The sequence below is a fragment of the Vespa mandarinia genome, chromosome 1, assembly GCF_050613455.1.
Source record: "Vespa mandarinia isolate Hongniang chromosome 1, ASM5061345v1, whole genome shotgun sequence".
NCBI lineage: Eukaryota > Metazoa > Arthropoda > Insecta > Hymenoptera > Vespidae > Vespa > Vespa mandarinia.
Genome location: NC_140810.1, coordinates 13,220,001 through 13,232,500, shown reverse-complemented (window position 1 = coordinate 13,232,500; position 12,500 = coordinate 13,220,001). Strand labels below are relative to the sequence as shown.

The 12,500-nt window shown below is 26.3% G+C and overlaps 1 protein-coding gene and 2 non-coding genes across 7 annotated transcripts in view; 2 read left to right on the top strand and 1 right to left on the bottom strand.

Annotated features, from left to right (window-relative positions):
• Positions 1–5,855: 5,855 nt before the first annotated feature.
• LOC118447674 (NAD kinase) overlaps positions 5,856–12,500 on the top strand; it is a 33,732-nt gene continuing 27,087 nt past the window's right edge. The window contains exons 1-2 of one of the 5 annotated variants that reach the window (XM_035879890.2): positions 5,856–6,207; positions 9,273–9,317. In XM_035879890.2, coding sequence (XP_035735783.1) covers positions 6,095–6,207; positions 9,273–9,317 — 158 coding nt within the window. In that variant the 5' untranslated portion in view covers positions 5,856–6,094. Of the gene's footprint in view, positions 6,208–9,272; positions 9,318–10,997; positions 11,280–12,500 lie in introns of those variants that run through there. The other 4 variants (XM_035879892.2, XM_035879886.2, XM_035879893.2 and 1 more) reach the window with 4 other exon arrangements.
• Positions 8,076–8,147, top strand: TRNAG-UCC (transfer RNA glycine (anticodon UCC)). The gene has a single exon. It is a non-coding gene; the product is annotated as a tRNA-Gly (tRNA).
• On the bottom strand, positions 11,627–11,697 carry TRNAG-CCC (transfer RNA glycine (anticodon CCC)). Its single transcript has one exon. It is a non-coding gene; the product is annotated as a tRNA-Gly (tRNA).

The window sequence follows — 12,500 nt, the reverse complement described above, 5'->3', positions numbered from 1 at the left end:
CGATTCTATTTGAATTTATTTGATCCTTTACAGTCTTATTATGTCGCTTGATCTATTTGGTTCTATTTGGTCCCATTCGGATGCTGTTTGGTTCTATTTGGGCCTATTTGGTTCCATTCGGATGCTATTCGGTTCTATTTGATGCTATTCAACTCTATTCGATCTTATTCATCACTATTCGTTCTTATTCGATCCTATTCATTTTTATTCGGTTTTTTTTTCGAACCTATTCGATTTTATTCAGTCCTATTGAACTCTATTCGAACCTATTCGGTTCTATATTGTTAGTCCTATACTGTTTAATTCTATTCGATCTTATTCAGATCTTACTCAGTTCTATTTGGCTACATTCGATCCTATTATTCGATTATATTCAATCATATTCGATTTTACTCCGTTCTATAATATTATATCATATATGTTCCTATTCGATTCTATTTGATCTTCTTCGACGATATTTGATCCTATTCGGTCCTATTCTGTTCAATTTGATTCTATTCGATCCAGTTATTTGATTCTGTTAATGTCTTTTTCTATCTTGTCCAGAAATCTACTATTAACAGACTTAGTAAAAGAAACATTAACTTAGTAAAAGAAAATTTTACTAAGCCCAATTTAGTTTCGTCGACCACAAAAAGTAGGAGGTTTTTTTTTTTTATCAAATTACTTGGACTTAATCCGATAATGAATCATCTCCGAATATCTTTAATAGTTTTTTATAAGTTATCATATTTAAAAGTGATCAACCAATTTAGTTGTTAAATTTACATCAAACGAAGTATTTACAATTTTTCTTTAAATCTCAGAGTTATTTTAAAATTAATTTCAAAATCGCTCGTAAACGATATTTTTTGGAAAATTGTTAAATACATCGATGATATGATATAAGAATCTTTATCTCTCTTAATATTATTTAACAGATCGAGCTAAGGTGCACTATTTTTTTTTCTTTTTTCTTTTTTTTTTTTTTTGGAACAATGTACGATTTAAGAAATGATATTGAACAATAAAATAAAACGAACGAATGCCGATTACGATTATTCACTTTCACTATTACGAGTAACACTCCGTTATAAAGAATGATCATATATTTATTAAGTAGAAATTAATTCGTACGAAATGACGAAATCGCGTGATTTATACGTTTTAAATGCGTTCGAATGCACTTTGTAAGTTATTTCTATCTTTCTCTCTGCCTCTTTCTCTCTCTCTCTCTCACTCTCTCTCTTTCTGCTTCCTTTTTTTTTCTTGCATTTTTTGAGTTTATACTCACTTTGATTTCAAATTTCGCGCCTATACGACTACGGAATGATGCGTAATGTGTCAAACTACATAATTTATTGATATAAATAATGAAAGCGCATAACAATTTTATAAAAGTTATGCCAAATAAAATAAAATAATAATTTTTAATGGCCTAAAAGATGTATGATTGTTTTTTTCTTTTTTTGATCTTCCCTGTAAATGATCATGTTAATGATGTTAATTTTTTAATGATATTATTATTATAAAATAAAGCTTGTAACGATCTTTTAAAGAATTGTAAAAGGAATATAAAATTAGTGTCATGACTAATGTTTATCAACATGCGGTAATTATATTTCAATAAATAATTAAATTATAATTCCTATACTTTTTTTCTCAATATTATTCAATTCTAATAATTATGTTTCAATTATTGTTTGTTTTGTTAAGTTTTAATACTATGCTGAAGTAATATCTTGTATACTCATTGAATTTATTTTGTTGTCCTTATTAATACAAAATTATATTATTGTTATAACAAAAAATTCAATAGTATCATTAAGAAAAGGATAATCTAATTATTTTATTGAAAAAAAACGTTTTGCCAATTTTTACTATTGTAATTTATTGGCAATTGGAAATTGTTAAATTTTTATTCATGGATTATTCTTTTTTTTATCAGATTATCTTAAATTAAAAATTATTGTTACCCTTATGATGTCATACATATATATATATATGATATTAGTCATATATATATATATATATATATATATATATATATATATATATATATATATATATATGATACGATATTAGTCACAAGTATATATATATGATATTAGAATGTTCAGAAGTTTACGTTTATACGAATAGATTCGCAAGGAGAAACGAAGTTTACGGAAGGCGTACATACAACATACATTATATTTGGAATCCGTGTTTATGTAACTGCAGCTAGCATGAACGTAATAAAAACGTATTCCGTTTATTTACATGTTCCTTTACGCGTGGCTAGTCGCTTTAGATCGACGCCCACTTTGACTCAATGTAAATCAGTGGTTGCTACATGCCAAACCATTTGAAAACTTTCTTAATAATTAGAAATGTAACTTATATGGTAACAATATTATATTATATCGTCAAATTTAAAAAGTCTATATCTGATCTGATCTAATTCGATAATTTCCTTTTTTTTATATTGTCATAATAGTCTTTTTTATTACGATATTATTATAATACGATTATGACGTCTTTTATTTTTTTTTTATATTTTTTTTTTTTTTATTTTTTACTTTCATTATTTTTAAAATCATTTATTTCGTCGATAGACAACATCCTCTCATAAGTCTTTCGTTCGTAATTCATTCGGTGTAACACGATTACGATTCTCATTTATCGGATCGTTACAGATCGCGGTCACTCGCGTGTTTACAAGACTTAATACGAAACGTAGATATAATTTCTTTCCGTGATATCAACATCATGAAATCTTTTCGTAAAAAATCTGTTTTTATGAATTATACATATACATACATATATGTATATCAGTTTTGTACGAATTGATTTTCTATCTCATTTAACGATTAACGAAAATATATCAAAGAATGGTATTGAACTTAGCGTTTCGTTCTCCATGTTGTAGTATAGATGGTAGGTAGGTAAAGTTACCATACTCGACCTTGAAATAACGGTCCCTCACCCATAAGGTCGCGACCTAGTTTTCGATCGTCGTCCTATTTCCAAGTCCTCACGTTGAAATCCATCGAGTTATCACGAGACTTTAAGTTTGTTTAACCGGTATCTACTTTCGCACTTTCCCCATTAAGATATCAATTCATTTCTTCTTGATATCATCTGATAAGATTATACATTAGAAATGTTTTAATCGGGCTTGCGCAGGAATTTCAATAAGGATTTTCAACGATTTCATAAAGATAACGTTCTTCAAAGATTTAAAAAGTTTATTTCCAGAATTAAGATATACGATAAAATAGTTTCAAGTTAATTTGATATCGCGTTGATATCACAAATATATAATAATAGACGAAACACAATTATTTTCTTTCGTTCTTTTCTCTTTATAACAGCTATATTTATAAAAAAAAAAAAAAAAAAAAAAAAAAAAAAAAAGAAATAGGTAAATGAAGAATTTCGTAACGTGAGATTCTTATACGCGTCTATATTATGAGATATTTTCTCATAATATATACATATATATATATATGTAATAAAATATCTCAAAATAATTAGATACTAGGATATGACAAGAATATAATAATAGAGAAGACAAAATTACTTTCTTCTTCTTTTTTTTTTTCTAATGACAGTAATTAAAAAAAAAATAAAGCATTCATAAATGTATGTATCTCATATGAGATTCTGATATGAATTTTTTTTTTTTTTTTTATAATATACATTACGATACTATAATAAAGACTCTCTGAGTAATTAGATATCACAGTGACATGACAAAACATAATATTAGACGAAGCAAAATAATTTATTATTTTTATTTTTAAGTAAAAGTAATAAAAAAATTCAATGATTCCATAATATGAGACACTTATCTATGTATATATAATTATATATATATATATATATATGTATGTATATATAGTTATGGGATATGTAAATATTTATTATAAAATATGTTTTTACAATACATATATATATATATATATGTATATGTATAATGATATATGAGTAAAAAAAATAAAACCTCGAAGTAATTAGATATCGCATAATGATACGACAAGAATATAATAATAGATGAAATAAACCTGTTTGTATGTGCGTGTGTTACTTTTTAATGATAATGAATCAAAAAAAAAAAAAAAGAAAGAGAGAAAGAGAAAGAGAGAGAAAGAAAAAAAAATAAATTCAAGGATCTCATTAACAGTGATTCGAAGTTCATTCGAACGCGATGCGTAAGAAAGAAAAGGAGAGAAGCGACGTCTGGAGGTAGATCGAATATTGTCGATCGTAGATCATCTTAAAGCGAGCCTCGGGTGCGAGTGCGAGCGCACGATTTTATGCGCGTTGGATGCATAAGAAACGCGGGTAATCGAGTGACTGGCCTTGATAGCAAGTACCGGCTATATGGGTTCGGTAAGAGGCCGTAGGGGAGAAGAACGAGAGAACGAAACAGGTACAGGAGTCTATACATATGTATACATATAGTATACTATATAATATATATATATATATATATGTTCGTAATCGATTCGATCGATCCATCGATCCTTTCAACGAGAACCAAGTCCATTCTCGGTTAAATGGATCAATGTTTTAAAATATTTTATTCTATTGGAAAACTTCACAACGATTTCTCATGATTTATATCTATTCACCTTTCTCTATGTTGTTGTTTAATTGCTATACCTCTTAAAACTTACCTCGGTAGCTGAGAATCGACAACCGAACGATCACATTTAATTGTACCTTGTATTCGACGTAATTATATCGCTTTCCAATACCGATTTAACTGTTCCTTACTTTCCATTCTTCGCATTGAGATCTTTATTATTATTCTTCAATTGAGATCATGCTACCGAGTGTACTTTAATTGTAGTGAAATTCTGTTACAAATTTCGCATCGAGAAAGTTTTTATTTCATTTTTTCCTCCTTTTTTTTCATTTACTTCTATCCTTTGGTAATTATATTTCTAATTATTTTTATGCCCTTATGGCAAATGTAAAGAGATCAGTGATTTAAATCGTTTTAATCTTTTTTCAAGGAATCATTTAAGTTTTATTTCTACTGTTTATATTATATTTTAGTCGAAGAAAGACGATAAATTTTTTCTACCTCCAGACTGTAGAATTTTTTATATACATCTTTACAAAATATTGCCTATCGTCAGGGATGTATACTATCAGAGCTTTCAAACGCTGTACCGTTTTAATACGCTAGATGGTACTAAATGAACGAGTCTAAAAAGATCTGATGGTAAAAAAGAATAATAGATCTTTGTGCTGTCATCTAGTAGATATCTATAGAACTTTCAATTAACAAACATCGATCGTAATTATTGAATAAGATTTCACAAACTAAACAATTTCTTTTCTATAATTATTACATAATAACATTTCCTTCAATGGTTAAGAAAAAAAACTAATATTAATGAACTATTTGTATAAAAATTCACATTATTTTGATATATCTATCCTATGTACGTACTTAGAAGATGCAGAAAGTGCAAAAGAGAAAGAAAATACCAACAAAGAAAACCCATGGCTAGAAAAAGATAAAAACTATACTGGACTTACCGAACGAGGGGACGATAATAGAAATGTTTTGTTCGCACGAGAATAAAGTATGCATACACAGGATGTACATACATGTACACAACCATTTAAAACGAGTCAGCAATTGGTTAACTGAGGGAGCGTCACTAAGAAGAAAAAAGACGAGAAGTGGATAACGAGAGGGAGAGAGAGAGAGGGAGAGAGAGGGAGAGAAAGAGAGAAAGAGAGAGAAAGAGAGAGAGAATAGAAAGATAAAAAAAGAAAGAAAATTATAAAGGAGAAGGGGAAGTCGAAGGAGTGTGACACATTTAAGGTTAAGTCGACTCGTGGTACGCGAGACCCCTTCAGTGCTCTGCGAGACATCTTTTGGTGATGAGGTCGAAACTCCTCGATTGTTCTTTCCTTTTTTGTTTGTATTTTTCTCTTTGTTTTATTATTATACGACTTTAACAAAGTATTTATATATGATTTATAATTTGATGACGGTTAGAACAAATTTGCATCAAAAAAAGAAAGAAAGAAAGAAAAAGAACGAAGAGTGAGAAAAAAAGAAAGAAAAAAGTGGAAACGATTCAAAGGAAACGGAAGTGACAAGAAAATGGACGAAAGCGATCTTCAATTGGCAAAAGCGATGGCGAGTTTGGAAGTGGAAGAAAATACACCGAGTAAAACAATTGTCTCCAGAATGCAGGACAAACAGCAAACGTTCAGGTAAGACAAAAAGAGATAAATAAAAATTTAACTTATATATGGACATATATATATATATATTATATTAATATTATATTATTATTATATATAATATATATTAATTATTATATTATATATTATTATGTGTGTAATATAATAATTATATTTAATTAATATATTATATATACATATTGTTATATTACATATTATATATTTGCATTATTTTATATGTATATGTTTATATATATATATATAAATATATATATATAAATATATATATATATAAATATATATATATATAAATATATATATATATAAATATATATATATATATAAATATATATATATATACACGTAAAGAATTGAAAGAGAGAAACCGAAGGTACTATTTTTTATTTTAACCTTTGACACGATATCTCTATTTTTTCCGCTATTTCGTATTCCCGCGTATTTTTCTTTAGGAATTCAAAACTCGACCTTACCTTGTAGTATTGTATTTATAATCTTATGACAAAGATATTATTTCGATTAAAATTATATTTATATTTTCTAAAAATTTTTTACCGTTCAAGTTTATTATTATTTACGAACGTAGTTGCTATGCGAAAGCAACTTGCATGAGTCGATTAGTCAGTTCTAATTCCATTACAAACTCGTATCTTTTAGAAGACCTCATACGATACGATTTAACGACAAATTATTTTTTGACACTTGTATACATATATATATGTGTGCATAGAAATATATACATATACATATACGTATACATATACATACACATATATATATATATATATATATATATATATGCACACTTACGCATGTGTTTGTATCTATGAAGTCAAAGTAATTGTTTCAAAGGATTATTAAACAGTATCAATTTTTGTTAATTGGCAAGCTAATTTGAATTATAAATTAAAAAAACATGATGCACTAGTAATATATCATAATAATAAGTAATGCAAAATTGAATATATGTAATCGGTATAATCTTTTTTCTTTTTCTTTTAATTTTTTCTTCGTTTTCGTAATCTCTTAATTATAAAAAAAAAGATATATAATAAATTCATTCCTTTTTTTTTTTCTTTTTTTTACATAAAATATGCTACCATTATAAATACATAATAAAGTGAAACGACGACAAAGTTAATATCGAAATGATCTTTAAATCTTAAATAAAATAAACAATAATGCATTAACAATGCATTAACAAAAATGCCATAATGTTTCTATCAGATAACTTTTGTCTAAAGAATATTTCTCAAAAAATGTCATATAAAAATCCGAGATAAAAATTTGTAACGCTATATTTTGAACACTCTGCGTGTATATATGTGTATGTATATATATGTGTGTAAATACGTATATGTATATGTATATATTATAATAAAATATCATTATTATTATTATACCGTATTAAGTATAATACGATTTAAAATAAAATATTAAAAATTTTGTTTATGAACTAACATATAGCTTTATAATAATCAAATAAAATAAGATCTAAAAATGCAGATATGTGTGTGTGTGTGTATACTTAAGCATGACTTCAACACGTTGAACACATTGTTGATTGGTTGCTATAATATAATACATTTCATTAGTTCTATTTATAATATGAATTAAATTCATTATTTATATTAACAATTCAGAAAAATTATAATATTAAATTGTAATATTAAAATTAAAAAAAACAGGATACTGTTCAATACAATAAACAATATTATTATAATGACTTAAACAATTTTATACTTTAATAATTACATAAATTATACGCACGTGCAAACACGAATATACTTATGATTTGGAAACAAATAATTGTCATTAATAAAGATAAAATATGTCAATTTAATACTTGTTAAACTTTCAAATGAAAAGTGATATCAAGTGCGATGGTGGTGTAATGGTCAGCATAGTTGCCTTCCAAGCAGTTGATCCGGGTTCGATTCCCGGCCATCGCACATGAATTTTTTTTTTTTTCCTTTTTTTTCGTGTAACAACCTCTTTTAAAGAAATATATGTGAGAATTATATAATGTTAAAATCGAAAAATTATTATTTTTAAAATTAAAAAAAAAAAAAGAAAAAAAGGAAAATTTTATTTATTTCGAATGTATATGCTATATGTCAATATAGTTTGAGACTAGAATTTAAATTATTAGAAAAAAATGTAGCAGTATAATTCTTTTCTTTATAAAGCAAAGAAATGCATTGTTTTATAAAGTTTGTAACGAAAAAAAAAATCGAATGTCATACACGCTTAAATGATTTTGACAATTCGTGTCAAGGTGCATGACTAGAGAGACCTTGTCATTCTTACTCGTAACTATATGCTCTCCCTTTTCGAATTACGAACGTAGATCGAAACAATATAGTTTATACATATTTAAAATTTCAAATGTCTCTAATGAAAAATTCTGCCACATGTGACCTTTTTTGATCGATCTTATTGGTAAATTATTTGACATTTAATTTGTCGATATGAGTCGAAATAAAGTAAAAGGAAATTTCTGTTTTTTTTTTTTCTTTTTTTTTTACGACTACAGAACAAATATATATATATATATATATATATATATATATATATATGTATATGTATATATTAATTTTTTTTTTTTAATTTATAACATTTAAAAACAAAAAAATTTGTAAACATGACGTTCCACCTAATATACAATAAGTGAAATAAATGTACAAGTTATTTTTATTGGTTTCAAATCAATTCATTATTTTTATACGTAAGATAGTATAATAGCTTCAGGGCTTGATGCTTATCTCTGAATTTAAATTGACATATACGAAGGGCTTCTAGAAACGAAGTCAAGGATATTTGCTTTCTTTTCTTATTGGTCGTCATATTAGCACTCGTATTTATTGAAGAATCAAAAATGACAAATATACGAATATTTATAAATACAGAGGTTAAGAGAATTGTTTATATTTAAAACAAATAAAAGAGAAAAAAAGATTGAAATAATAAATTAAAAGAAATTAAAGTTTTATTGTAAGTATTTCACACAAAGTGAAATTTATTCGAGTTAACAAACAAACTTAAATATTAATAACTTTTTTTTTTGTCTCTTGAAGCAATGCGCGGTTCATATTATTGGCCGAGGCGATGGAACAACGAAGGTAATGCAGATTTCTACCTTTGTGTTATCCTTTGTAGCTGTTGCCGTCAGCATGAACAAATTGTATTTGTAATCTTACTTAATCGGTAATTATTCTGTTGATATAGTAGTTTTCTTTATAGTGTATTTATGTAATTATCAATATTTTTTTTTTTTTTTTTTTTTTTTTTTTTTTTTTTTTTTAATTTAAATACATTTATCCAATCACATCGATTAAAATCGTAAATTGTATATAAAACTATACGATATGTCATAAATGCACTTTCGCTTTATTTAATTTATAAATTGTAATTTTTTTGCTTTATTTAATTTATAAATTGTATGAATTTGAATGTTTAATTCTTAACTATTTTGCGATTATACAAGGTCGCCCATAAGTCGGTTGACAAAAATGCATTATTATTATATAGGATTAATTTAGAAACGTTTAAAGCCATATAGGTAATAAATAATTTAATACAAAAAGACTACAATAACATATTTCTAATTTACGTTAAGATGTTAAACGTTATCTGTGTGACTTAACGATTGTAAATTAAACTTATTTACAATAATAATGCATTTTTGTCAATTGGTTTTATAGACCACCTTATATTTTTTGAATGCTTAATAATTATAATTGCTTTTGATTTGTTTGTATCAACTAATATTATTCTTATCTATATTGATGTTTTCCTTTTTGTAGAAAACTTTTCGAAATATAAATCGGTTTTAGAATTTTTCAAACTAAATTCGCGTCTAAATGTTCTGTATCTATTATGCAAAGAGGCTCGTTTCTCGAGCCTTGAGTATTCAGAAAACCAGAACCACTTTCTCGTGACTCGTTCGTGTTGATCGTACGAAGATGTAAAACTTCCATATGAATAAATACAAGATACATGCGCGAGAAATACGTATATGTTATATTAAAATCGAATAAATTGTTTTCAATGATATAATGCCATTATTTTGTTTATGAAGAAAAAATCTGCGATAAGAAATATCATTTGCGAGATATAAATGGAAAATTGAAAAGTTTTATTATTCATTCCAAATCTCCATGAACTTGAAATCAGAATGTTCAACCCGTATTTCAAATGTGCAAGAATGCGAATGATAATGACTTATTGATATATTTGTATCGAATACAATGCCTAGATTATAACAATTCATTTTCTCGGTCAAGCTGATTAATATATTGTTCTGTCATGTGTAGAATTAAGTAGAACTAATTTTCTAAGTAGATTTTATTATACCACAAAAATGAATACGCACGTTAACAAAAAATGCAAAAATATTTTTCGGATAAAAAGGTACGATATGATAGTAACACGAAGCTAATGTCAAAAGTTTCTTTTTTAACGATTGTAACATTTAATAATATCGTTATTTATATTCTATGTGATTATAAATGCATTAGGTAAAGCAATGACATACAATGTGAAATATAAGAAAAATATTTTTTTTTCTTTTTTTTCTTGTTTTTTTTTTTCAATATAAATTTAGTATCATTTTCTTTTTCTTTTTTTGTTTTTTTGTTTTGACTCATAAGAACGACTTTTAAACACGCAATTGTGTGTAATTAATTATGAAATTCAAAACAATCACTTGATTGGAGAACTCACTCATGTCGTGTTCAATAAGATAAAAGAAGAGATATACTGGTACGAATGTTCAGTTAGTCGCGCGCACTACACACGCCAACGTTTTCTCTATCATATAAGAACGAAACGGCTTTAGGTTATCGCTGAGGTTCTTCTCTTATCGTTACAAAATTTTTCTTTCCTTTCCCCTTCCGGACAATAAACACTCGTCTGAGGAAACATGAAAACGCGCGACGTTTGGGGACCTTGTCAGTAGAACGGTGCGCGGTATATAGCGATGCTCTGGAGTAGAAGTATTCTTTACAGGATTGCCCTAAGAACGAGAAGGACACTTTTCAAATCTTCTCTCAGGTATAAAAGATTGCCAATCTCGGCTGAGCGTAAGTTGACAATCTCGAACTTAATCGTAAATATCATAAAATATTTTGAAATAATTACTTCTTTTTTTTTTTTCCTTTTTTCTTTTTTTCTCTCTTCATTTCATTCATTCTAAATAATATCGGAAGAATATTTTTTAATAGTATTAATTTTAATTTAGAATAAAGTACATTTTTAGAAATATATATGTGTGCATATTTTGTAATTAGCCATATTAATTATAAATATTTCTTTAAATTTTATAATAGTATGATATTCTTTTGAAGAGATAAGATATTTAATTGCTAGATCGTGTTCCTTTATGTGCATTTAAATATTTTATAAAAGAAAAAAAAAAAAAAAAGAAACTTGCACTGCCCGGGAATCGAACCCGGGTCGCAAGAATGGGAATCTTGCATGATACCACTACACCAGCAGTGCTACTTGCACGGAGAGTAATATTTATCAATAGATATGTTTCCTTACTTAATAAACAATTGTATTTTTATTATTATAATTTTACAAAATGAAATATAATTTCGTATCAATTATGCGAATTCTTTATATGTCATTCTTTTTAATGACACATTTAAAATGACCAAGTTATTGAATTATGTTGACACCACATCACGCGTATTAGCTGACGCAAACTATTGCTCAAGTTTTATTACTTCACGAGTCACGTTCATCGATTCGAATTACGTTGATCTACTCTGAGCATACAAAAAAGAGACTAGAAATTTATCTTTTATGTCATTTTATTAAACTTTGATCTTGATCTGGTCACAAATTAATTTCAATTGATTTTATAGAAGCAACGTTGTTCCTATTTTAACAATGATTTAATAACAATATCGACAGCATTATTTAAAAAAAAAATAAATTGTTGAAATTGTTTGAAAAGAAATTAAATTAGGATTAATTGCTTGAAAGGCCATCCTTTTTCTTTCTTTAATTCTTTTTTTTTTCTTTAATTCTTTTTTTTTTAACGTTCATTTGAACATTTAAATAATACGACCAGAAAATAAAGAGAATTTTTTGACACGTAAAAAATACAAAATAGAACAAAAGAAAAATAAAACCATAAACCTTAGAAATGATAACGACTTTGCGTCAGCTTTTCTGATCTACATTAATATTAGATCTAAGGATTGCATTTTGTATAGGCTATATTTTTTATCGACATAAAAAATGTAGTAAATATATTTGTACAATTAGATTATAAAATAAAGTATAATAAAAAT